Source organism: Lynx rufus, unplaced genomic scaffold, assembly GCF_022079265.1.
Source record: "Lynx rufus isolate CCGP_SWC_20201006 ecotype Redwood Valley unplaced genomic scaffold, mLynRuf1.p SCAF_14, whole genome shotgun sequence".
Classification (NCBI taxonomy): domain Eukaryota; kingdom Metazoa; phylum Chordata; class Mammalia; order Carnivora; family Felidae; genus Lynx; species Lynx rufus.
The window spans coordinates 40,937,422-40,960,321 of NW_025814828.1; the positions used below are offsets into that span (position 1 = coordinate 40,937,422).

Here is a 22,900-nt window from a genome sequence, read left to right on the forward strand (position 1 = left end):
TGGTGAGAAATCTGTTCTCATTCAAATAGTTGCCCCCTGCAGGTAATCAGTCATTTCCTTTCCAGTTGCTTTCAAGACTGTTCTTTGTCTTTATTCCCAAAGTTGGATTATGATGTGCCGGGACATGGATTTCTTTTGGTTTATCCTGTTTGGAGTTTGATCACCTTCTTGAATCTAAGTTTATATCTTCTGCCAGTTTGAAGCAATTTTCAGCCGTTTTTTCTCCATCTATTTTTTTCAGCTCTGTCTGCTTTCTCCTCTTCTTTTGGGTCTTCAACTGCGTGAATGTAAGATCTTTTGTAATTTCCCCCCAGGTCCCTCAGACTCTTCTCTTTTTTTCAGTATATATTCTTTCTTCTGATCAGATTGGGTAATTTCTCTTGTTCACTGATTCTTTTTGTTCTGTTAATTCCATTCTTCTATTGAGCCTCTCATGAGATTGTTATTTCAGTTATTGTATTATTCCATTTCACATTTTTTATTTGGTCATTCTTTACATCCTCCATTTCTCTGCTGAAACTTTCAGTTTGTTTCAAAAGTGTTTGTAATTTCTTACTGAAGCATTTTTATGATGGCTGCTTTAAACTCCTCATCGACGATTCCAGCTTCTGTGTCATCTCAGTATTGGTGTCTGTTGATTGTCTCTTCTCATTCCTAGTTCTTAGTATGATGAGTGATTTTCTTTTGTATTCTGGACTTTTTTGGTATTACATTATCAGACAGTAAGTCTTATTTAAATGTTTTAGCAGGCCTCCATAGTAACCAGGCCAGTGGGGAAGTGGGGTGCTGACTCTACCACCAGTTTCAGAATTTCTAGACTTCTATCTTCTGTTATCTCTCTAGGAAGATGATTCTGTTATCTCTCTGGAACAGGGGACACGTGTCTCCCTACAACCTGGTGGGGGTGGAAATCCCTACCTTGTTGCTTCTACTGATAGCAGGGCGAGTGGTGGTGGTCAGGGGTACTGCATTACCAGTGGATGCTAGGGACGGCGCCAGTGTAAGAGAGTGTTTGAAATTTGTTATTGCTGTGGGCACCAGAGACTTCTCTAATTCTTCTGGTGACTTTGTTTTTGTCTCTTGTCTTGGATTAGAGTCTTCTGTCTGTGCTCGTCCTCCGAGAGATTCTGTCTTTTGCAGCTCTCCCAGCATAAGCCACTGTTATTATCGCTGGAGGCTCAAGCATGGTGGTAGAGTACTGGGGAGAGACATTGTTCTCTAACCTTCTGATTAGATCTCAGTCTTTGAAATGGGTAGTGGTCCCGTTTCTGGGGTGAGATGGGGGAAGTGTACTTTAGGGGTAGAGCCTTTTTTTTTTTTTTTTTTTTTTTGCCCTTGCCTCCTGTTCCCCTGTCTGCCTCTAGCAGGTAGCCTCTGGAATTCTGTCTCTGTCCTTAGAATTCTCCCTCCTCTAGATGAAGGCTTCTTTCCCCCGCCCCCTACGTTGTAGGCTGAGGTTGGATGCTTTTCCCTTCTCCCTGGCACTAGTGAAATTACATCAGTGCCATCACCTGATATCCTTCCCCTGCAGGTGAAACTTTTTGTTCAGCAAGGGAGCCAGGACACAGAGCACCAGGGACCTAGACAGCACCACTGGGGGAGCTTTCTCCAGGTTTCCCACCATCCTCCCTGTGAGAGCCTAGTTGGGTTTCTAGGGAAAAAAGCTTACAAGAGGGTTGGAACCCCCCATGACTATAGCCCCAGGAACTTCATTCTCTCTTGGTTGTCCCCACTTTGCTCACAGCAGTTCGTCAAAATTTCTGGGTTAAATGTTTCTGCTGTGGCTTCTGCCCCAGGGAAGCAAATGCTCCTGTCCTGTGTCTCCCTGCAGGCATACCCATCTTTCCTTGAGTTGGCCGTTTGTCCTGTGACTCATTTCTCTAAGGGACTTACCAAAAAAAATCGTTAATGTTGCTGCCTGTCTTGCCTTTTTCTCCTTGTGAGGATGGGAGTTTCTTTTTTTCTGACTGAAGCTTTATGTTTGTAATGGGAGTTTGTCATTGAAATGCAGTAAAAATGATTGTTTTCACTGGGGCTTAATTGGCTGCATTAATAGATACATATTTTCTTTGATGCTTAGTGCTTCAGTGAGATTCTGGTGTATGACCACCCCTGGTTTATCCTCTAGAGAAGAGTTTCCTAGGGGTGTGTGAACGTATGGTTCGGGGGCTTTCTTTGGTAACTTCTGCAACTTGTATGCAGTTTTTTAAGGGTATGTTTTTAGTGTGTGTGCGTGTGTGTGCGCGCGCGTGCACGCACGTGTGCATGTGCGTGCTGGTAGCCTTCATCTGATTCTCAAAAGGGCCTGTACTCTTAAAGGTGTTTTTAAAAAGCCAGCTTTGGGGCGCCTGGATGGCCCAGTTGGTTACGCGTCGGACTCTTGGTTTCGACGCAGGTCATGATCTCACATTTTTATGAGTTCAAGCCCTGCATCGGGCTCTTTGTTGGCAGCATGGAGCCTGCTTAGGATTCTCTCTCTCTTCCTCTCTGTCTCTGCCCCTTCCCCACTTGTGCTGTCTCTCTCTCAAAAACTAAATAAACTTTTAAAAAAATAAATAAAAAATAAACAAAAAGCCAGTTGTTATAGAAAGAGCACATTGTACCAGATGACTAATTTGAATGTATTAAAAAGTCATCTTTCTCAAAAGCCAGGATATTTTTACATATATTAGTCTGACTGGTCTATAAAACATGTCAACCTATCTTAAAGGATTGATAGCATATCATCTGTAGCTCTGGAGTCTCATTTGTGTGTCCAGGACTTTCATAGCAACAGAGCGAAAGCTCGCGTATTTTAACTCCACAGAGAACACTGCAATACCCTCAAATAGAGCCTGTTTACACCCCTTTACCTGTATTTCTAACATGCTTGATTCTTTGGTTTTCTGACCCACAGGAGACAAAAACTACCAAGCTTGCAAATACACACTTACTGTACAAGAAAGGGATAGTGAGGGATGGGAGAAACACTTGCAAAGTAAACCTCAGATGTCATCTTGTGTGTGCAAGTGGCCCCGGTCTCCAACCCAGACTCAGTTGCTCCCCCGCGTCCATTACCAGGATGCATACACCTCTGTTTGGCAGTGGGCGAGGGGAGTGATCAGACCTTCCTGAGCTGCCCCAAAGCACTTCGCTTTATGGTAATTGATGTTTCCGTTGATGTCAACCCCAAGCCATCAAAATGTCCTGTTTGTTCTTTATAAGAAAACGGAGAAGTATTTTAAACTATTTAAAAAACATTTCTGTGAAGAACTATTTACATGGTCTTTAAAGTTTTCAACTTAGAAATTGAATAAGCTTTGCTCCATTGGAAAAACTAGCATGGGACACAGTGTCTTGAACAGTACAGGCTACTTCATCATCATATAAGAACGAGCTTGGATTCTTTACCAGGTTTTCTCTGCCTCAAGTGGTCGATTCTTTTAGATGACCTACACATCTTTTTTTTCACCCTAAGATTGTATAATTCTAAGAAAATCCCTTACAGTTAACTCCTTTTGATTAAATACAGTTAACCACGCGCTGTTGGGGGGTCTCATCTGTTTGTGGTCATTTATGTATAGTTTCAGATTTCAGTGACTATGAATCACAACTGGTCCGTTTCTTTGCTACATTCACATGGACCAGGCAGTTTTCCCGTTTGTGTCATACAGGAAGTAAATGTTTTTTTGGCTTTTCCTCTAAAAAATGTCACCGAAATGTTCAGACTGGCTGTGCTTTAAGAAACTGCCCACTGAGAGATGTTAATGAGAGCAGTAAAAGCCAGAGCTGTCCATGAAGGACATTTTCATTTTGTGGCTGTGGCAGGTTAAGCATTGATATTCTAATTGAATTCGTAGTGAGGCCTCCTTTGTTTCTGCAAGCATCCGAGAGGCCAAGATGTACATGCCCTGTTAGACTTGGCCTAGCTGCTGGGCTGTATGTTAGCCCGTGAATCCCCTCTTTGACCATAAATGAGCAGATATCTGGTAAGTACAAAGGTTTTTTGTCTCAGGCACTTTTGGGGAAACTACCAGTGCATATAAAACAGGCATACAATTAAGAACTTCTAAAACTTCTCAACTTCATTACCTAGGTCAGTGTCAGCATCTAGTTCCTTCGTTCATAATCTTTCATTTAGCATCAAACGCCAGGTTGTATTTTGTGAAGTTTCTGTGTTACCTTGTGGCCCAAGGAGTGTTTTCTGAAGTTTTTGATGGGCCTCTTGCTTGGGAATCCTGTCTTTGGGAGCCAAACCATGCACGTTTTAGTTGAGCTGTGAACTCTCATCTCCTTTATCCCATCGATGATTCCTTTATGGACTAGATAGATAGGAGAACTCAGCTACATACTTCTTTCTGCTTTTGGAAGCAAAGCTGAGACTGTGATGATGATAATAGAATAATAACCGCAGCTAGACTTTGTTTAGCAATTATCATGAGTCCAGTACCACGCTAAGCCCTTTACGTAAACTCATCCATTTACTTCTTATAACAAGTGTTTTTATTACAAGGTGTTTTTATTATCCCCATTTTAGAGATGAGTGAACTGAGGCCCAGAATTTAAATAACTTGTCCCAAATCAGTTGGTGAATCCAGTAGACCAGTCTGGGTAGACTGTTCCTGGTCCCATCTTACTTTCTTAAAAAAAATTTTTTTTTTTTGAGAGGGAGAGAGAGAATGCCAAGCAGGCTCCGCACAGTCGGCACAGAGCTGGACGCGGGGCTCAGTCTCATGAACCATGAGATCGTGACCTGAGCCAAAATCAAGTTGAATGCTTAACTGACTGAACCACCCAGACACCCCCATATTCCATTCTTTGAAGACTTTTAATTTCATTTTTGACTATATAAAACATTTGTCTGGTTCAGATATCCAACTGTGACCTAAAATACGTTCAGAGAGGTCCAGCTTTGGTCTGTTTCTCATCCCTATTTTCTCCCCCCTCCTGAGAATTAACCATTTTTTTAAAAAAGCTTTTCATTTATCCTTTTATTGTTTCTTTATGAAAGTACATACAAATATGTGTATATGCGTGTGCCTCTGTGTGTGTATAAAACGCACACCTCTACCCAGGATACGCTAAAGCTATTTTGTTTGCTTGTATTCATTAAAAAAATTCCTTTTCTTATCAAAAGCAGATTCATGAGACCAGTTTGGTAAATATATTTCATATCACTTTGCAGATATCTTCCTAAGTACTGAACTTGCATTCCTATCCCTTCTTTGGCATTTTATGTTCTGCCTCATGCTTGGGATATTTCTACAGCAAGATAAAGCAGACTCTTGCACTCTGCCTTGAGTAAAAATGCTTCTCTGGAAACCTTGGGTCTGATGCCATTTAATCTGGCTAGCTTATAAAATTGAAATCAGGCTTATCATATAAGTCTGCTATTTTTCTCTAAAAGTGAAAGGAAAATTATAATAGTCATTAGATTCAGCCTTCATTTGCTTAAGGAAAATAGGTATGAATTGATTGGTGTTCCTGCAGTCAGGTTTCCAGACTTCACAGAATGTCTGTTCCCTGGAGGTTTGGTATTTCTGAAGCCGTGGACAAGGGCCAGATTTCACTGGCCTCTGCTTTTATATCGCTTTGTCTAAAGTCTTCAAGTTACTTTTTCTGTTTGGTAAACATGTGTATTAGTTTCCTGGGGCTGCTGTAACAAATCACCACAAACTGGGTGGCTTAAAACAACTGGAATTTATTGTCTCACAGTTCTGAGGCCAGAAGTCCAAAATTGGCCAGGCTATTAGGGGAGATTCCATCCTTTGCCACTTCTAGGTTCTGATGACTATCAGCATTTATTGACTTGTGGATCGGTGAGTCACTCCAAACTCTGCCTCCCTGGTCACACTGCTTCCTCCTGTTCTGTCTTAAATCTGTCTCTTTCTCTCGTAAGAACACTTGTCATTGGATTTAGAGCCCACCCAGAAATTCTGGGATGACCTCTTCATCTCAGAGTCCTTAAATTATTTATGTCCGCAAAGATCCCTTTTCCAAATAAGGTAATATTCACAGGTTCCAGAAATTAGAATGTAGGCATATCTTTTGGGGGGCCACCACTCATCCCACTACAATATGTTTCCAGGCTACTTAGGAAACTATACAGGACAGATGTTCATAAGCAGTTACATCAAGTGTAAAGATACAGCTTAAGCTATATGGTTAGATGGTGTGACATATATTAAGTCTGAAGCATGATTTGCAAATCAGTTAATTTATTTTGCGAAGTGTATCACATGGAAAACAATGAAATATTTTAGGAGGTTGAAAATACTTAGCTTTAGTATTCTTTCCAGATTTAACATAGGATTTCCCACAGCATACTCTCTCCCAAAGACAGTAGTTTATTAGCACAATTGTAAATTGTCACCACTCCTTAACCACTGGCTCATTAAAGGCTCTCTAGTCATTTATAGAAATGGATCAGTGTTCAGGAAAATGGTGATTGAGATTTTCCCCCTGGCCATGCAGAACACTAAGCTCTATGCAGAACATGCTAAATGGATATGTCTGTGATCCTCTCTTACCCCCTTATACAAAGAACTTTGTAATAAACCACCATTTTTTTTTCTTGTATACAGCTTTCTCCCTGCACAGCACCCAATTATCTTTAATTGGCTAAGATTCTTGGTAGGTAGGTCATTTTGTTGCCACCTGGCCACTAGCATGAAGTTTAAGGTTGGTTTCCTTCTCTACTTTGCTCAGAGCATATTAATTCTAAATCATCCCTAAGTGAAAGCAACAGGCGTTTGCAGGGTTCTCCCTGTAAAGTAGCAAATGGAATGAGTCTTTATTCATTTAAATGGCATCATTTGATTATGTGATAATTCAGTCCTATACTCTGAAATGTTGTCAGTTTAAGCAGAAGTGCACCAACAGAGAATTAACTGCTTTATTAGATCACGCTCTGTGCCTCTACTCCACGTTACACAGAATTTGAACAGCGCTTCTCCTCAGAGAACCTTTATTAGCATTAAAGGCTAAAATGTTTGATTGATAGCATTTTTTTCCTTTGACCTTCCAGAAATTTGCACATGTTTACCTTCAGCCTGCCAGTGGTTGGTTGAATTTTTTTAGAATTAGAAATTAGTAGATGACGTATAGACCAGTGTATGTATACTTTTATGTAAAAGTATATTCCCTCATTGCTTAGACTTCAACTGGGCCTTCATCGCTGAAATCATTGCCAGCTTAGCTTACGATCTCATGGCATGCTTTTTTCTGTTGTTGAAAAGGAAGAATCACAAAACTTAGGCTTCCACGGCCATTTAAGTTATGTTTCCAGGCTGGTAAGCATATTTCTGTGCCCCTTAGTCACCCAGAGACCCTTTCAACCAGAGGATGACAGTACGTCAAACTTTAGATGGATCATGGTTCCCATATTGTCAATGCCTAATTGTACTTAGGGTACAGAAAATGAGCTATGAAGAATCTCTTTGTTTCCCTGAGTCCAAGTTGTAGCTGTACTCACATGATCATCCTCTATCTCTGTCCTTTGAAATTATCACACAGCTAGGGCTCCCTTGCCAGGGATAAGGTTAAGGCTCGTGCTGGGATCCTCTTGGCTGCCACAGTAGACATTTCATTCCTATCCTCCTCACCTCTGAGGAGTTCACTGAGCAATAAAAACTGATAAACCAGATAGTAAAAGGTTAAAAAAGACAATGAAACTAAGGGCATTTTTTTAAAGATCTAAGTACAAAGATAACAAATAGAATAAAAATATGAACCTTAAATGCAAAAAAAATACTGTAATTAAAAGAGCAAAGAATACGCATCTGGTAGAGAAAGATGCACAAGGAAATATAACACATGTAATTATCAAATATGACAGTTGAGACCAAACATCTGAGTCATGCCAGTAAATATGAATGGGCTTAACAGCTATTAAAGAAAAATATTATTTTGGCTCACAAAACAAGACGCAACTATATGCTGTATACAAAAATATACCTAAAACACCTACTCAGAAAGGCTAAAAATAGAGATGGACAAAGGTATACCAGGAGGACGGTAGGAGGAGGAGTGAGCCTGATAGTAGACAAAGTAGAAATCAAGCCCCCAAAACAAAGAAGACTTTTTAACATTCTTTGAGTCTGTTTATTTTTGATAGAGATAGGTGTGAGTGGGGGAGGGGCAGAGAGAGAGGGAGACACAGAATCCGAAGTGGGTTCCGGGCTCTGAGCTGTCAGCACAGAGCCTGACGTTGGGTTCGAACTTGCGAACCGTGAGATCATGACCTGAGCCAAAGTCGGACGCTCAACCTACTGAGCCACCCAGGTGCCCCAAAGAAGACTTTTTTATGTTAAAAGCTACAACTTACCATGAAGATGTAATACTTCAGAGTATTTGTGCACTGAATAACCCAGCAACCACCTTTCTGGAGCAAAAACTATAGAAGAGTCAAGGAGACGTAGGTGGAAACACACCATCCATAGGGGGCTTTCATACACTTCTCTCAGTCTCAGATTAAGTGAACAAAAAAATAAGTGAGGATATAGAAGATCTAAACAACTTAAGCAGTAAGGTACATCTGATTAATATCTATCAAACTCTAACCCTTGATATTAGAGATAATAGACAATACACCTCCTCAAATGTCTGTGGTACACTTACAGAGTGATCAAATATTAAGTCACAAGGAAAAAACATTTCCATTATGTAGACATGATGTAAACAAAAATTCTGGTCACAACGCAGTAAAATCAGAAATTACTAACAAAAACAGGAAGGTCCTTTCCTATGGAAACTTTAAAACCTATTAAACAACTCTTGGGTGAAAGGGGAAATACAAACCAAAATCATAGATTTTTTTAATTTTTTAATGTTTATTTATTTTTGGGAGAGAGAGAGAGAGAGAGCACAAGCAAGGGAGGGAGAGCAGAGAGAGAGAGAGAGATACAGAATCCAAAACTGGCTCCAGGCTCTGTGCTGTCAGAACACAGCCCAATGCAGAGCTCGAACCCACGAACCGTGAGATCATGACCTGAGCTGAAGTCAGACGGTTAACCAACTGAGCCACCCAGGCGCCCCTGAAATCATAGATTTTTAAAAATAATGATTAGTTGAAAACATTCCATCTCAGATGTTTGTTCCATATCTTAAATTTATGATCAGAAAAAGGTGAACATTGTTCCACCCACTCTTGATAAATCTTTAAATAAATATTAACTTAAGTTCTCAATGTTTCCATTGTTTAATTACAGTATACTAAATAAATATTATATTTTTCATTTTTTATATATACTTATAGCCAACAATAAGAGAGTTTCTAATATGTTGACCAAAATGTTTAAAGTGCATAGGAAAATCATAATTACCCCATTAATTATTAATATTGCTTTTCACAGTTTCTATATGCACCATCATTTTTATGATCCCACACTTCCGTCCAAAGTAGACCTCCCTATACTTCGCAAGCCTCTGCAGAAATAAATTTGAAAAACTGGATAAGATAGATAACTCTTATGAAAATACAGATTACCAAACTTGACTCCATTAGACTAAGTAGAAAGCTTAAAGTGATCAATTTCCAAAGAATAAGTAGAGTATGTTATTAGGAACTACTGCACAATAAAAGCACCAAGTCCAGGGGCACTTGGGTGGCTCAGTCGGTTGAGCGTCCAACTTTGGCTCAGGTCATGATCTCACAGTTCGTGGGATTGAGTCCCATGTCGGGCTCTGTGCTGACAGCTCGGAGCCTGAAGTCTCCTTCCGATTCTCTGTCTCCCTCTGTCTCTGCCCCCTCCCACTTGCGCGCACTCTCTCACTCTCTCTCACTCTCCCTCTCTCACTCTCCCTCTCTCAAAAATAAGTAAACGTTAAAAAAAAAGTTTTTAAAGCACCAAGTCCAGATGGTTTCATAGGGACCAGTTAGTCCCAGTAATTCTCAGATTATTCTAGAGCATTGTTAACAGAAGGAAAATGTTCTAATTCTTTTTATGAAACATGCATAACATTGATACCTAAAAGACAAAGGCAATTAAAAAAAGAAAACTTCAGATAAATATCACTCATGAATATGATATAGAAATAGTAAATAACGGAAGACAGAATACAAAACCATAGTAAGAAGGTATACCATGACCAAATAACATTCATTCCAGAAATGCAGAATTTGTTTGGTATTAAGAAATACAATATTATCATACAGTATATTAATATATAAGGAAAGTAATTATATAATTATTCTCATATTCACTGAAGAAGCCTTTAACAAAATTCAGTACCCAGGCCTTCGAAAACATTCAAGAAAAAAGGAACTGTAAGATAATGTAACATATATACAATGTATATACACCATACACTAGGTGTATATACTAGGCCCTCAACCTAGTATCTTAGTTGATAGAGAACACTAGATGCATTTCCCCCAATTTCAGGAAGAAGGCAGATGTGTCCACTATCCCCAATACTATTCCAAATGTTAGTGCAATATCTGCCAATTCCATTAAACAAGAGAAACCAATTAGAGACAGAAGACTAGGTAAAGAAGATATGAAATTGTTTGCAGATGATATGATAATATATCTGGAAAACCATAGGAAAATCAATGATAAGACTAACGCAAGCAATAAAAGAATTCAGTGAAGTTAACATATAAGATCAATAGCTTTTATAAGCAGTTAGAAGATACAAACGTGCCTGGAACATGTTGTAAGGTAAAGAATTAAGGAAATACTCAAAAAAGGATGGGATGCATTGAAAGAGCACAGATGCTAGGCAACCCAAAAGAGCTCCTAGTGATCAAAGGTGAAACAATTTGAGCAACAAAATAAATAACACTAATACTAGATTATAACTGGAAGAATAAAGAAATATTTACAAGTCTATAATGATCTAACTAAACAATTGAAAAGGGGGAAGAAAGGACAGATCTTTCTTACAGAGCAATTCCAATCGATAAATGTAGGACTGAGAGACATAGAAAATCACCATTAGAACACCACAGTAATAATTGTTGCAGGCAAGTTATCCACCAGTGGATGCTAAAGTTTGAGGAGAAATGGGATATTTTTATAATCTCAAAGTATCTCCTCTAGGATATTTATAAATTACAAAGGGAAATACAGTAACCTAACAGTGGAGAAAACCAGCAAGACACTACATTAACCAAGCGATCAAGTTTAATATCACCACTGACAGGACATTGGCATTATACATTGCTGATAAAATGGAACAAGAAAGGCACAGCATCATTTCTGTGGTGTTCTTGCCAAAAGCGAATAGCTTTAATCATGAGAAAACATCATTCAAACCCAAATTGTGGGGATATTCTCTAAAATACGTGACTAGTACTCTTCAAAAGTGTCAGGGTCTTGAAAGACCAGGAAAGACTGAAAAAGCCTCACATACTGGAGAATACTAAGGAGCCATGACAACTAATTGCAATGTGGGATTCTGGATTGAATTCTGGAACAGAAGAACATTAATGGGAAAATCAGTAACATTTTAATAAGGTCTGTAGCTTAATTAATAGTATTACAGCAATATTAATTTTCTGGTTTAGGTAATTGTACTTTGGTTATGTTAGATATTAACATTAGAAGAAACTGTATGAAGGGGAGCTCTGTACTATTTCTGTAACTTTTCTATGTGTCTGAGTAAATAATTAAAAAATAAAGTGATGGCTAAATAAATAACTATAAGTTATCAAAGGATACTTATTGCTTAATTTGAGAGCATTAAAGGTTGTTTGTTTTATACAGTTTTAGAGTAACCTGTATTGTTGATTTAAATTCAAAGAGCCCTCGGAAATAATTCAAGAAGAACTTTTTTAAGTTTATTTATTTTGAGAGACAGAGAGAGAAAGAAAAAGCAAGCAGGGGAGGGGGGGGGAGAGAGAGAGAATCCCAAACAGGCTCCATGCTGTCAGTGCAGAGCCCGATGTGGGGTTCGATCTCACAAATGGTGTGATCATAACCTGAGCCAAAATCAAGAGTTGGACACTCAACCGACTGAGCCGCCCAGGCACTCCAAGAAGAATTTCTTTACTCTTTATTAAATTCAGAACAAACTGGCTTCCCTGTCGGTACCTCAAACACTTTCCAAATAAAAGTTGATCTAGCCATTTAGGAAGTTAAAGGTGTCTCTTGTTGAAGTGTAGAGTGGGTGAGGATAGTCTTTTTAAAAGGAGAACATTAAATGGTTTTAGTTTCATAGTGATGGTCTTCTCAAGATGTGTACAATGTCTTCTCAGGTATTCCGGAAGGACCTCATCAGTGCCATGAAACTTCCAGATTCTCATCATATTAGCCCTGACAGCTATTACCTCTTTGCGGATACATGGAAGGAAGAATGGGAAAAGGGAGTCCAGGTACCAGCCAGTCCAGACAATATTCCACAGCCTTCTGTCAGGTACTTGCTTTGACTTAAGGAATGAATGATCTTACGGTTATCTTTGCGCTGGCTGGGGAGAGACTTTGAATGGGTAATGATACATTTATAATACAAAGTCATATACTGCCACCAGTGGCAGATGGTCTGAGGCTAGGGTAGGCCAGTAGTTAAAGTCAAGCTCATTTATTTAGGGATATAATATGTGCCCATTCGCAGGGTTAATCTTGAAGTCTGATCTGAACTTGTGATAAGGTTTTAGAGACTAGGATTTCCAAGTCTACTAGCATTTACTAGTCTTTGAAGAGAAACAACATTAATGACATAACCTTGTAAGAAACCTATTAATATATAATCCCATTAGAAGTTGCTTCATTTTAATAGGGGCCTTGTCGTGATAGCATCTGTAAATAGAAGGCCAAAACATACAGTCTGTGAAATGCATAAACCCAAATGAAAGGGGATGAAACTGGAAATATCGGGTTGACTGTAAGCACATAACCTTCATTTACAAAGACTTGAGAAGAAAGTTTAAGTAGGAGAGGACTTTTCTGCCAGAGAAAGGAGTAAGTTCAGCTCCTCAAGAGCGATGACTGGGGTGCCTAGGTGGCTAAGTCAGTAATGTGTTCCACTTTGGCTCAGGTCATGATCTCACGGTTCGTGAGTTTGAACCCTGTGTTGGGCTCTGTGCTGACAGCTCAGCGCTCGGAGCCTGCTTTGGATTCTGTGTCTCCCTCTCTCTCTGCCCCTCCCCCGCTCCCAATCGATCTCTCTCTCTCGAGGTCTGTCTCTCTCACACAAACAAACAAACATTAAAATTTTTTTTTAAAAAAGAGTAATGACTGGTTTGGAAGCCATGTTTTCATATTGGTCTTTGTGTTTCCCAGTGCTTTGCGCAAAGGCTGGCATGAAATAAAATGCTTGGTATGAGTTTTGAGTGCAGAAAAGAAGGAAGGAATGGAAGGAAAAGCACCAGATAAGGGGACTGGTGGGACCCGCTGCTCACTATGAGAATTACCTTATTGTACATCTTATCTTTTTCTGGCACATGTTAGGTTCCTAAAGGGCAGCAGTTACATCCTTGAATTCTGTGCCCCTCGCCTCAGGTTTTTAGGTCCTCGTCATGCCCCGGAAACACTTGTCAGATCGCTTCTAGAAGCCCGAGCTCAGGCCACTCCACCCATGGAGAGAGAAAGCTCCACAGTCTTGCCCAGCACATTTCCTGAGCCTCACTAGCTCCATCGTCATCAACGCCATCTCCTGTCTCCTCAAAATCAGTGCAGCATCATGAGTGAACACAAGAGTCAGACATTTTCATGTCCTTCTTGTCCGTATTTTCATATACCATAGCAGTAACACTGGGAAGCGTATATACATATGAACAGTCGTCACAAATAGAGGAGCATAAAAATGGGTAAGAAAATGTGATAGTGGGCACAGGAAGGCACAGAAATGCGTGATGAGAAGAGAAAAGAAAGACAACAAGATGTGACTATAAGCTACCTAAAAGCAGAGCTCCTGTTGTCAAATAGGAGGTTTTCAACGCACACTTATTGATGTGAGGAGACTAGGACAAAAGCAAAGAGGAAAATGAGTGGATGTTAGGAAAGAAAATTAGTGAAGAACCAAAATACATTACAAGTAAGAAAAGCAAAGATGACGTTAGGAAGGGAAGGGCATAAAAACAAAGAAGATCAGGGAATAACAGTAAGTAGGAAGGGCTAATGATAAACCTTCTCTTTTAACCACTTGTATTTCCTATACTAAAAGTGAAAAGATTTTTTCACTTTCTCAAGCACTTGATGGAAAGAGTTTATTGTAAGGAAACCTACAACTAACAAGTAAACTTTAATAGATCAAACTAGGAAATTGGGGTGGGTGGGTACCTGGGTGGCTCAGTCAGTTAAGCACCTGACTCTTTCAGTTCAGGTCATGATGTAATGGTTCATGAGTTCAAGCCCCGCATTGGGCTCTGTGCTGTGTCAGCAAGGAGTCTGCTTGGAATTCCGTCTCCCTCTTTCTCTGCCCCTAGCCCTCTCATGCTGGCGCTTGCTCTCTCTCGCTTGCGTGCTCTCTCTCTCTCTCTCTCTCTCTCTCTCTCAAAAATAAATAAACTTTAAAAATTTTTTAAATAGGAAATTGGGAGGTAGGGGGATTTCACTAAGTTCTTCAGTCAAGTCTAGTTTCAGGTTTGTCACATGACCATCATGTATTTTTATAAATGTGCAGCTTGCCTTTTTTTTTTTTTTTTTTAAAGATTCTCACGTGGCCTTTCCTCTGTGTGCACAGAGGGTGGGGGAGAGACAGAAAGAGAAGTCAAGATCTGGCATCTCTTTTTCTTCTTATAAGGACCCACCAACCCTATCAAGATTAGGTCCCCACTTTATGACTTCACTTAACCTTTGTTATCTCTTGATAGGCCCCATCTTCAACTATAGTCACACTGGGAGTTAGAGCTTCAACATTAAAATTTTGGGAGAACACAATTCAGTCTTTAACAACCACTAACCTACTTTCTGTCTCGATGGATTTGCCTTTTCTGGACATTTCATATAAATGGAATCATACAGTGTGTAGCCTCTGAGTCTGACTTCTTTAATGCAGCATAACATTTTCAAGGTTTATCCATGTAGTAGTAGTATGTATCAGTATTTCGTTAACTTATTATGGCCAAATAATATTCCATTGTATGGATATACCATATTTGTTAGTTTGTTCATCAGTCGATGGATGTTTGGATTGTTTCCATGTTTTAACTATTATAAATAATGCTGCTGTGAGCGTTCTTGTACAAGTTTTTGAGTGGACTTAGTTTTCATTTCTCGTGGGCATGTACCTAGGAGTAGAATTACTGAGTCCTGTGGTAACTGTGTCTTTAACATTTTGAGGAACTGTCAAACTGTTTTCCAGAGCATCTGTATCTTCTATTCCTACCAGCAATATATGAGGGTTTCATTTTCTCCGTGTCTTTACCAACACTTGTTATTGCCTGTCGTTTTGATTATAGCCATCCTGGTGGATATAAAGCAGATCTCTCCATAGTGTTAAGTTGCATTTGCCTAATGGCTAATGATGTTGAGCATCTTTTCTTCATGTGCTTATTAGCCATGTGTATATTCTTTTTGAAAGAGAGCTTTTCTACTTTATTACAAAAAGAAGCCTTTGTGTGATTTTTTTTTTCTCTTCCTATGAAACACTGCTGTTCAGACAGCCAAAGTGAATCACCTCGTCTTTACTTCTTTATGTTTCATCACATTCACTTTGGAATAGATGCCCTCAGTTGCTAAAAATCTGACCCGTTGGTGAACAAGGCAACAGAGTCCCCTGACCAGCGGTTTTGGAATGTCCCATTTTTATATACTACATTCATACATACCTCATATATATTTTTTCTTTGGAGAAATTATTCAGATCTTTTCTCCATTTTAAAAATTGGGCTGTTTGTTTTGTTACTGAGTTCTAAAAGTTCCTTACATATTCTGGATATAAGTCTCTTATCAGACACATGATTTACAAATAATTTCTCTCATTCTATGAGTTGTCTTTTCACTTTCTTGGTAGTGTCCTTTGAAGCACAAAAGTTTTTAGTTTTGATGAAGTTTAGTTTGTTTTTTGCTTTGGTTGCTTCCCCTTTTGGTGTCATATCTAAGGAATCATTGCCTAAACCAAGATTTTGAAGTTTTGCACCTGTTTTCTCCCAAGAATCTTATAGTTTCATCTCCTATACTTGCGTCTTCGATCCATTTGAGTTAACTTTTGTATATGTTGTGGAGTGTTAAGGCCCAGCTTCATTCTGTCACATGTGGACGTCCGTGTGTCCCTGCTCATTTGTTGAGCCAGCCTCCTTTTATTTTTTTTTTTTTTAATTTTTTTTTTTCCAACGTTTATTTATTTTTGGGACAGAGAGAGACAGAGCATGAACGGGGGAGGGGCAGAGAGAGAGGGAGACACAGAATCAGAAACAGGCTCCAGGCTCTGAGCCATCAGCCCAGAGCCCGACGCGGGGCTCGAACTCACGGACCGCGAGATCGTGACCTGGCTGAAGTCGGACGCTTAACCGACTGCGCCACCCAGGCGCCCCAAGCCAGCCTCCTTTTAGAAAGTGATAGGCGCGAGACCCCAGCCCCCCCCCCCCACCTCGGTGCCATGCCGCTGTGGAAGAAAACACAGTTCTTGAATTGCCAAGTAATCCCAGTCCTATTTTTACAAATCCCTTCTTTCACAAATCTACCAAGGTGACTTTAAAAAATGTTTTCCTACTTTGACGTGAGATGCTGATTTCTCTATTTATACTTCACTCTGTCCAACTATGTTACTTTTTCCCCCACACTGTAAGACAGAACAGTATTTGTGTTCCTTTTTATTGGCTAATTTTCTAACTTTTTGCGTTAGTGTTTCTTTTTATATGTCTTCAGTATTGTTGTTTTCATAGATTACAAACCTCCTACCAGTTAAGGAGGTGCGTGGTAACAGTTGAGTTAGTTACACAATTGAGAGAATATTTGAACAGTTTTTTAATTAAAAGATGGTAGCTTTATGGGGCACCTGGATGGCCCAGTCAGTTGTGTCCCAACTCTTGATCTCGGCTCAGGTCTTGATCACAGGGTCGTGAGTTCGAACCCTGCGTTGGGTGCCACACTGGGCATGGAGCCTACTTTAAAAAAAGAAGATAGTAGCTTTACTCTCAAAAGCCACAAATAAAAGTGTTTTCCTCTAATATAACTGCCAAATCTAAACAAATGTAAATGCTTTATAATTAGACCTTAGAATGATTGCTTTTAAATTGAAAACCAGTATCTTCAGTGATCATGTATTACTTTCATATAAAGAAGAAATGTGAATTGTTTAATTGTAAACATTCTTACCACCTTCCAAAATTTAAAAAATCGTAAATCAGTGTGCATCAAGAGCATGATGACATTCCTTAATTCTATGCTAAAGGTTTTTAATAAAGACTCTAGCAGTTCACAATAGGATATAAGTAATATCAGAATGTAAAAGCAAAACTCTTCTAATACATTATTTTGGATCAGCTCGTCCATGTTGGTTTAGTAAAATGAAAACCTAATCAGTTAGTGACTTTATTTTCTACTGGTAGAAATCTCACTTCTCTAGAGAAAATATTCTAAAACATAAATTTGTTAGATAAATTTAAGAATGAATCTAATGCAATACAATACAGTAGTCCCCCACCCCCCATTCACTGGGGATACATTCCAAGACCCCTACTGGTTGCCTGAAACTGGATAGTGCCAAACCCTATGTATGCTATGTTTTTTTCCTATACATACACACCTACGATAAAGTTTAATTTCTAAACTAGGTACAGTAAACGATTAAGATAACTAATAAAATGTAACAATTACAACAACATACTATAATACAAGTTATGTGAATGTGCTGTCTTCTCTCAAAATATCTCACCCTTCTCGTGATGATGTGAGATGATAAAATGCCTACTTGATGAGATGAAATGAGGTGAATGACATGGGCATCGTGACATAGCATTAGGCTACTATTGACCTTCTGATGATACATCAGAAGGAGGATCATATGCCTCCAGACCACGGTTGACTGTGGGTAACTGAAACCGTGGAAAGGGAAACCACAGACAAAGGGGGACTACTCCAGTTATTTAAGTTAAAACATACATGAAAATATTGGGAAGTAACTCTTTACAGGTTCTTCTTTGTATTAGTCCAGATAGGCCATTTACTATAACAGACATCCCCCCCTCCCAAAGTCTCAGCGTATTAACACAGTGAAGGTTTTATGTATTGCACTTATCTCCATCCAGTGTAGGTTGGGATGTGAGTCACCTCTGCCCCATGTAGTCAGTCCTTCAGGGACTCAGGCTTTTTTATGAGTGGCTTCTCTGTTGGCTAGGTCCATTTCTACTCCCATCTTTCCCCGCAAAATTCTAAATCCAGTCTGCAGGAAAAGAAAAGATAATGTGGAGGGTTATACAGGTAGATTTTGGGGGTGCTAGGATTTGAAGTGGCTTATCCACCTATATTCCATTGGCCAGAGCTCACTCACTTGGCCCACCTGACTGCAGAGAAGGCTGGGGGGTGCAGTCTTGCTGTGTGCCTAGATGGAAAACGAAACAGTTTGGTGAGCACCTAGCATTTCTCTGCTACTCTTTGATAGTGGCATTACAAACTCAAAGCTCCGTGAGCGCAGGGACCTTACTGATACTATTCACCAATGTAACCCTGTAGTTGATGCTGTGACCTGCACTGCCCAAATTCCCATATAGTCTTAGGACCTTTCCACATGATCTCTCAACAGCATAATTTGACTTCTTACATAGCACCTCTGGGCTCCAAGAGTGAGTATTCCAAGAGATAACAAGTGGAAGCTGCTAGTCTCAAGACCTGGGCTCAGAAACTCGCATAGTATTATTTCCACCGTAGTTTTTTTTTTTTAATTTATTCTGATTTTTATTTTAAGTAGGCTCCATGCCCAACGCGGGCTTGAACTCATGACCCTGAGATCAGGAGCCTTGCTCTGTACCGACTGAACCAGCCAGGCACCCCACTTCCACCATATGTTATTAGAGCAGGTCACAGAGAGCTCCCGAACTGAAGGGGAGAGAAATAGACCCTACCTCTCGACAGAAGGAATATCAGATGATATGTGACCCTCTTCAATCTGTCACAATAGTAATATTTTTAATGTTTGTGTTTCAGTTACTTGCCTAATTGCCTGCAGACAGATTAATCAGTTGGCTAGAGAAACTTAAATACTAATAAGCTAAACACTTGCTTTTTATTTATTACCTAATCCACAAGATTGTCAGAATGCTTCAGAATTTTATTTCCTAATGCACTTAAGTAATTTTGGATATATAGAAGTTAATTGACCTGATCCTTGGGGCTGTCATAACTGAAAAGGAGGGGAAAGTGATACAGCAGAGTAAGTGAAGCATATTTCAGAATCTTTGTTCTGGTTTTCAAGCCAGATCTTTCCCTCTGTTGCACTGTCCTTTCTGCAGTTGTTTCTTTAGCGTAGTGCAGCGTGTGTGGCAGTTGAGGGGAAAGGTGCAGACAATCACAGAGCCAGCTTGCACTGTAAGTTAGAGCTGTTGAGATAAGTCTGTTGACTACCACAAGGAACTTTTTGAAAGCAAGTTCAACAAATGAAGTTGGTGTTAACTTCATTACATGTTTTTAGGTAGACCATGGATATTTTTTTATGCTAGTCAACAATAAACAAGCTTCAGATCATTTTTTTTTGTTTAAGGTTTTCATTTGTATATTTAAATAGTTTCTGTTGCCACAAGGTTACAATGGAAGGAAAACAGTGCTTCATGTTTGGTTGAAAGGAAGCATGCATTATAATTTCTATGACATGCAAGTGGTTGATGTATTTACTGTGTGTGTGTGTGTGTATGTATGCTTTTAATTATAGATGAATTACTGACTTATTGTGAAAACAAAAATGAATCAGAATACAAAACATCAACTGCATTGTATATATGCTTATACACATGCTTGTCTATATATATATATATATATATATATATATATGTAAATGGGAATGTTCTAGAACTTGCTTTTTTCACTTAACAGTTTATTATCAATCACTAATGATACTTAAAGAGGGATATTCAGATATTCCTCTTTTAGATATTTTGGATAGATATTCAGACAGGCCCCTATTTCTTTTTGGAATGTAAACATTGAACTAACTGGACTATGGAGGGCAGCACTTTCTTCACTAAATTCCAGGCTCAAATATATAACCACCAATTCAACATCTCCATTTGGATGTCCAGTAGGCATCTGAGACTTCAAATGTCCCAAACTGAACTATTGATCTTCTTCCCAAACTAGCTCCACCTGTAGTTTCCTGTGTTTAACTGATGGCAGATCCATTCTTTGTGCTGTGTCTTTTCAGTCTTTCGAGCCAAAATTCTTGGAGCTGTCTTTGATTCTTCTTTGCCTCATACCCCAGACTCAGTATTAAAGGAGATCTTCTTGACCCTACTTTCAAAAGATACTCAGATTCCATATAGTGAGTCAAAGGAAGAATGTCCCTGATGATAAATGGGAGCCCAAGCCTGCCTCCCGCTCCACTGCTCCATTTCATCATCCTGCCTCTCTCACCTCCCCTGTTCTCCTTGCCCCACTCTCCCCACACTTCCTTTCCTGTTCCGTTTCATGCGGCACCAGTCTGCCACTCTTGCTTTCAATTATGAGACTCCGTCAGAAGCACAATGTAGAGAGCGCCTTCATACACACATCTTAAAGTTTAAAGCAGCCCTCCGGTAGCTTTCCCACTTACTATTGCCCCCAGACTTAGCAGCTTCAAGCAGCTATATTACACTCATGGATTCTGTGGGTCAGGAAATCGGATGGGCAGAGTGGAGATGGCTTGTCTCTGCTCCGTGATATCTACGGCCTCATCCAGCAAGACTTGAAATTTGGGGGTGACTCAGCAGCTGGGGGCTATAATCATCTGAAGGCTTATTCACTAACATGTCTGTCACCTAGGCTGGGATGACGTAGACCGTACATGGCTTCTCCGTGCGTTTTGGTTTCCTCACAGCACAAGTCTCAGCACAGACAGACTTCTTACAGGCCTCAGGCACCTGCGTGTGTTCCGCCCAATAAGGTGAAAGGTGTATTTCCTTTTAAGACCCGGCCTTGCACTTCTCATAGCATCACTTCTGCCATATTCTGTTGGTGGAAACAGTCGTAAGCCCTCCCTGATTGAAGAAGAGGAGAAATAGACTTCACCACTTGATGGGGGAGTAGCAAAGTCACATTGTAAAAGAGCATGTGAGATTTTGAAAATACCAGCTGTCACAGAGGTTATAATTGTCCTTTGTTTCATAGATGAGGCGTGGAGTTTGATAGAGAGGCAGTCAACCCAGAGTGGCCAGATTAACAAGGAGAAATTTGGGGAACTACTAGAGATAGTAATATAAAGGGGCTCCTATTTAGGTAGCTTTTAAGACATTTATTTCAAGCCTTTAAAAAATCCATAATGATAAAGTATTGTGCAATTTCTGTGCTGTTCACAAATGATCCTAATCCACTCCAGGAAATGAAGCATAGTCTCTACCTGCCAAATATTTAGATCAACCAAAGACACACTAAGGATTCACTGTGCATAATATATAGGGGAGGCCGTCGGTCAGGTTAGAGTAGTTGCAGCTTTCTTTTGTTGCCTCCTCAGTGTCAAACAGCAGTGTTCACATGCTGTGAACCTGGCCTACCCTGAGGAGCCGGTGGGTAGGCCTTTTTTCTATGGAGCTAAGCAGGTGTGGCTGTGGGTCCTTTCACCAAAGGTCAGTCACCCACGAAGTTATTACAACATTCATTTACATTCGAGCATCCAAATCAAAAACTGCCCTTATTTAACATCATCCTGGCAAAATTGCTCATACCTCTGGGCTTATGAGCTTTTGCTGATTTGATCAGTTGTTCTGGTGACCATTCAAAGAATGTCTCTATACCTAGGATATATTGCCCAGAGAAGAAAATGACCCAGGGATAATCCTGGAATTTTCCCCAGCTGCAGCCATGTGGTATGTACTTGAAGATGTTAAAGCTGCATTTTAAAAATCGCAAAGTAATATTTTTCACTAATTCTTATAGACCTTCCCCTCTACACAAATTTCTCCATGCAAGATTTGAATTAACTTCACCTTTACCCGTGCATTTCCTTGCCTTTAGTATTACCGTTTCAGTCTATAGTATGTTCGCTGCCATAGATTCGGTCTTTAGATTCAGACCTTTAGTTCAAGTTACATATGAAAAGATGAGTGACATAACGTCATTGTCATCATTATCATTATAAATCTTGCATTGAAGTATAATATACACATAGAGAAGTGACCAGAGCATAACTGTATAACTCAGTGAACTTTCATGAATGAAGTACACTTGTTTAACTGCCACTCAGGTCGAAAAATAGAATGTGACCAACACCCCAGAAGCCCTCCTGCTCATGCCCAGTAACTGACCTCCCTCTCCATAGGTGACAGTTTTTGAACTTGATGTTGAGGCTAGATTGTTCTGTTCATCATAACAGTTGTGAGATTTATCCATGCTGTTGCATGTACTAGTTTATTAAGCTTCACTTCTGTGTCATAGTCCATTTTGTCAATATTCCACATTTTATTCATCCATTCTGATCTTGATAGGTATTTGTATCACTTCCAGTTTTCAGCTAATATAGACATCTTTCTTCCTTTGACATACATATGTCTACTTTTTTGTTAAGTATATTCCTCAGAGTGGGTTTACTAGGTCCTAGGGTATGATGTTCAGCTAGGATATCTGCTGCTGAGTAGTTTGCCAAAGTGGTTGTACTAATTCACACGCCCACCGGCAGTATAGGAGAGGTCTGTTTGCTTCCTTACAAACACTTAAGTAATGTCAGGTTTTGGTCAGCCTTTCCAAGTTTAGCCATTCTGGTAGGTAATAGTAATTATGATTTCGATCTGCATTTCTCTGATAACTAATGAGGTTGAGAACCGTTAAGAAGTTTTCTTGCCATGTGGATAGCCTTATTTGTGAAGTATCTATTCAAGTTTCTTGTCTACTTGTCTGTCTTTTTCTAATTGATT

General features: G+C 39.6%; 1 protein-coding gene across 1 annotated transcript in view; it reads left to right on the forward strand.

Annotated features, from left to right (window-relative positions):
• JADE3 (jade family PHD finger 3) overlaps positions 1 to 22,900 on the forward strand; it is a 62,304-nt gene that overhangs the window by 6,391 nt on the left and 33,013 nt on the right. The window contains exon 3 of the mRNA XM_047076128.1: positions 12,182 to 12,339. Within this exon, the coding sequence (XP_046932084.1) occupies positions 12,182 to 12,339 (158 nt within the window). The remainder of the gene's footprint in view (positions 1 to 12,181; positions 12,340 to 22,900) is intronic.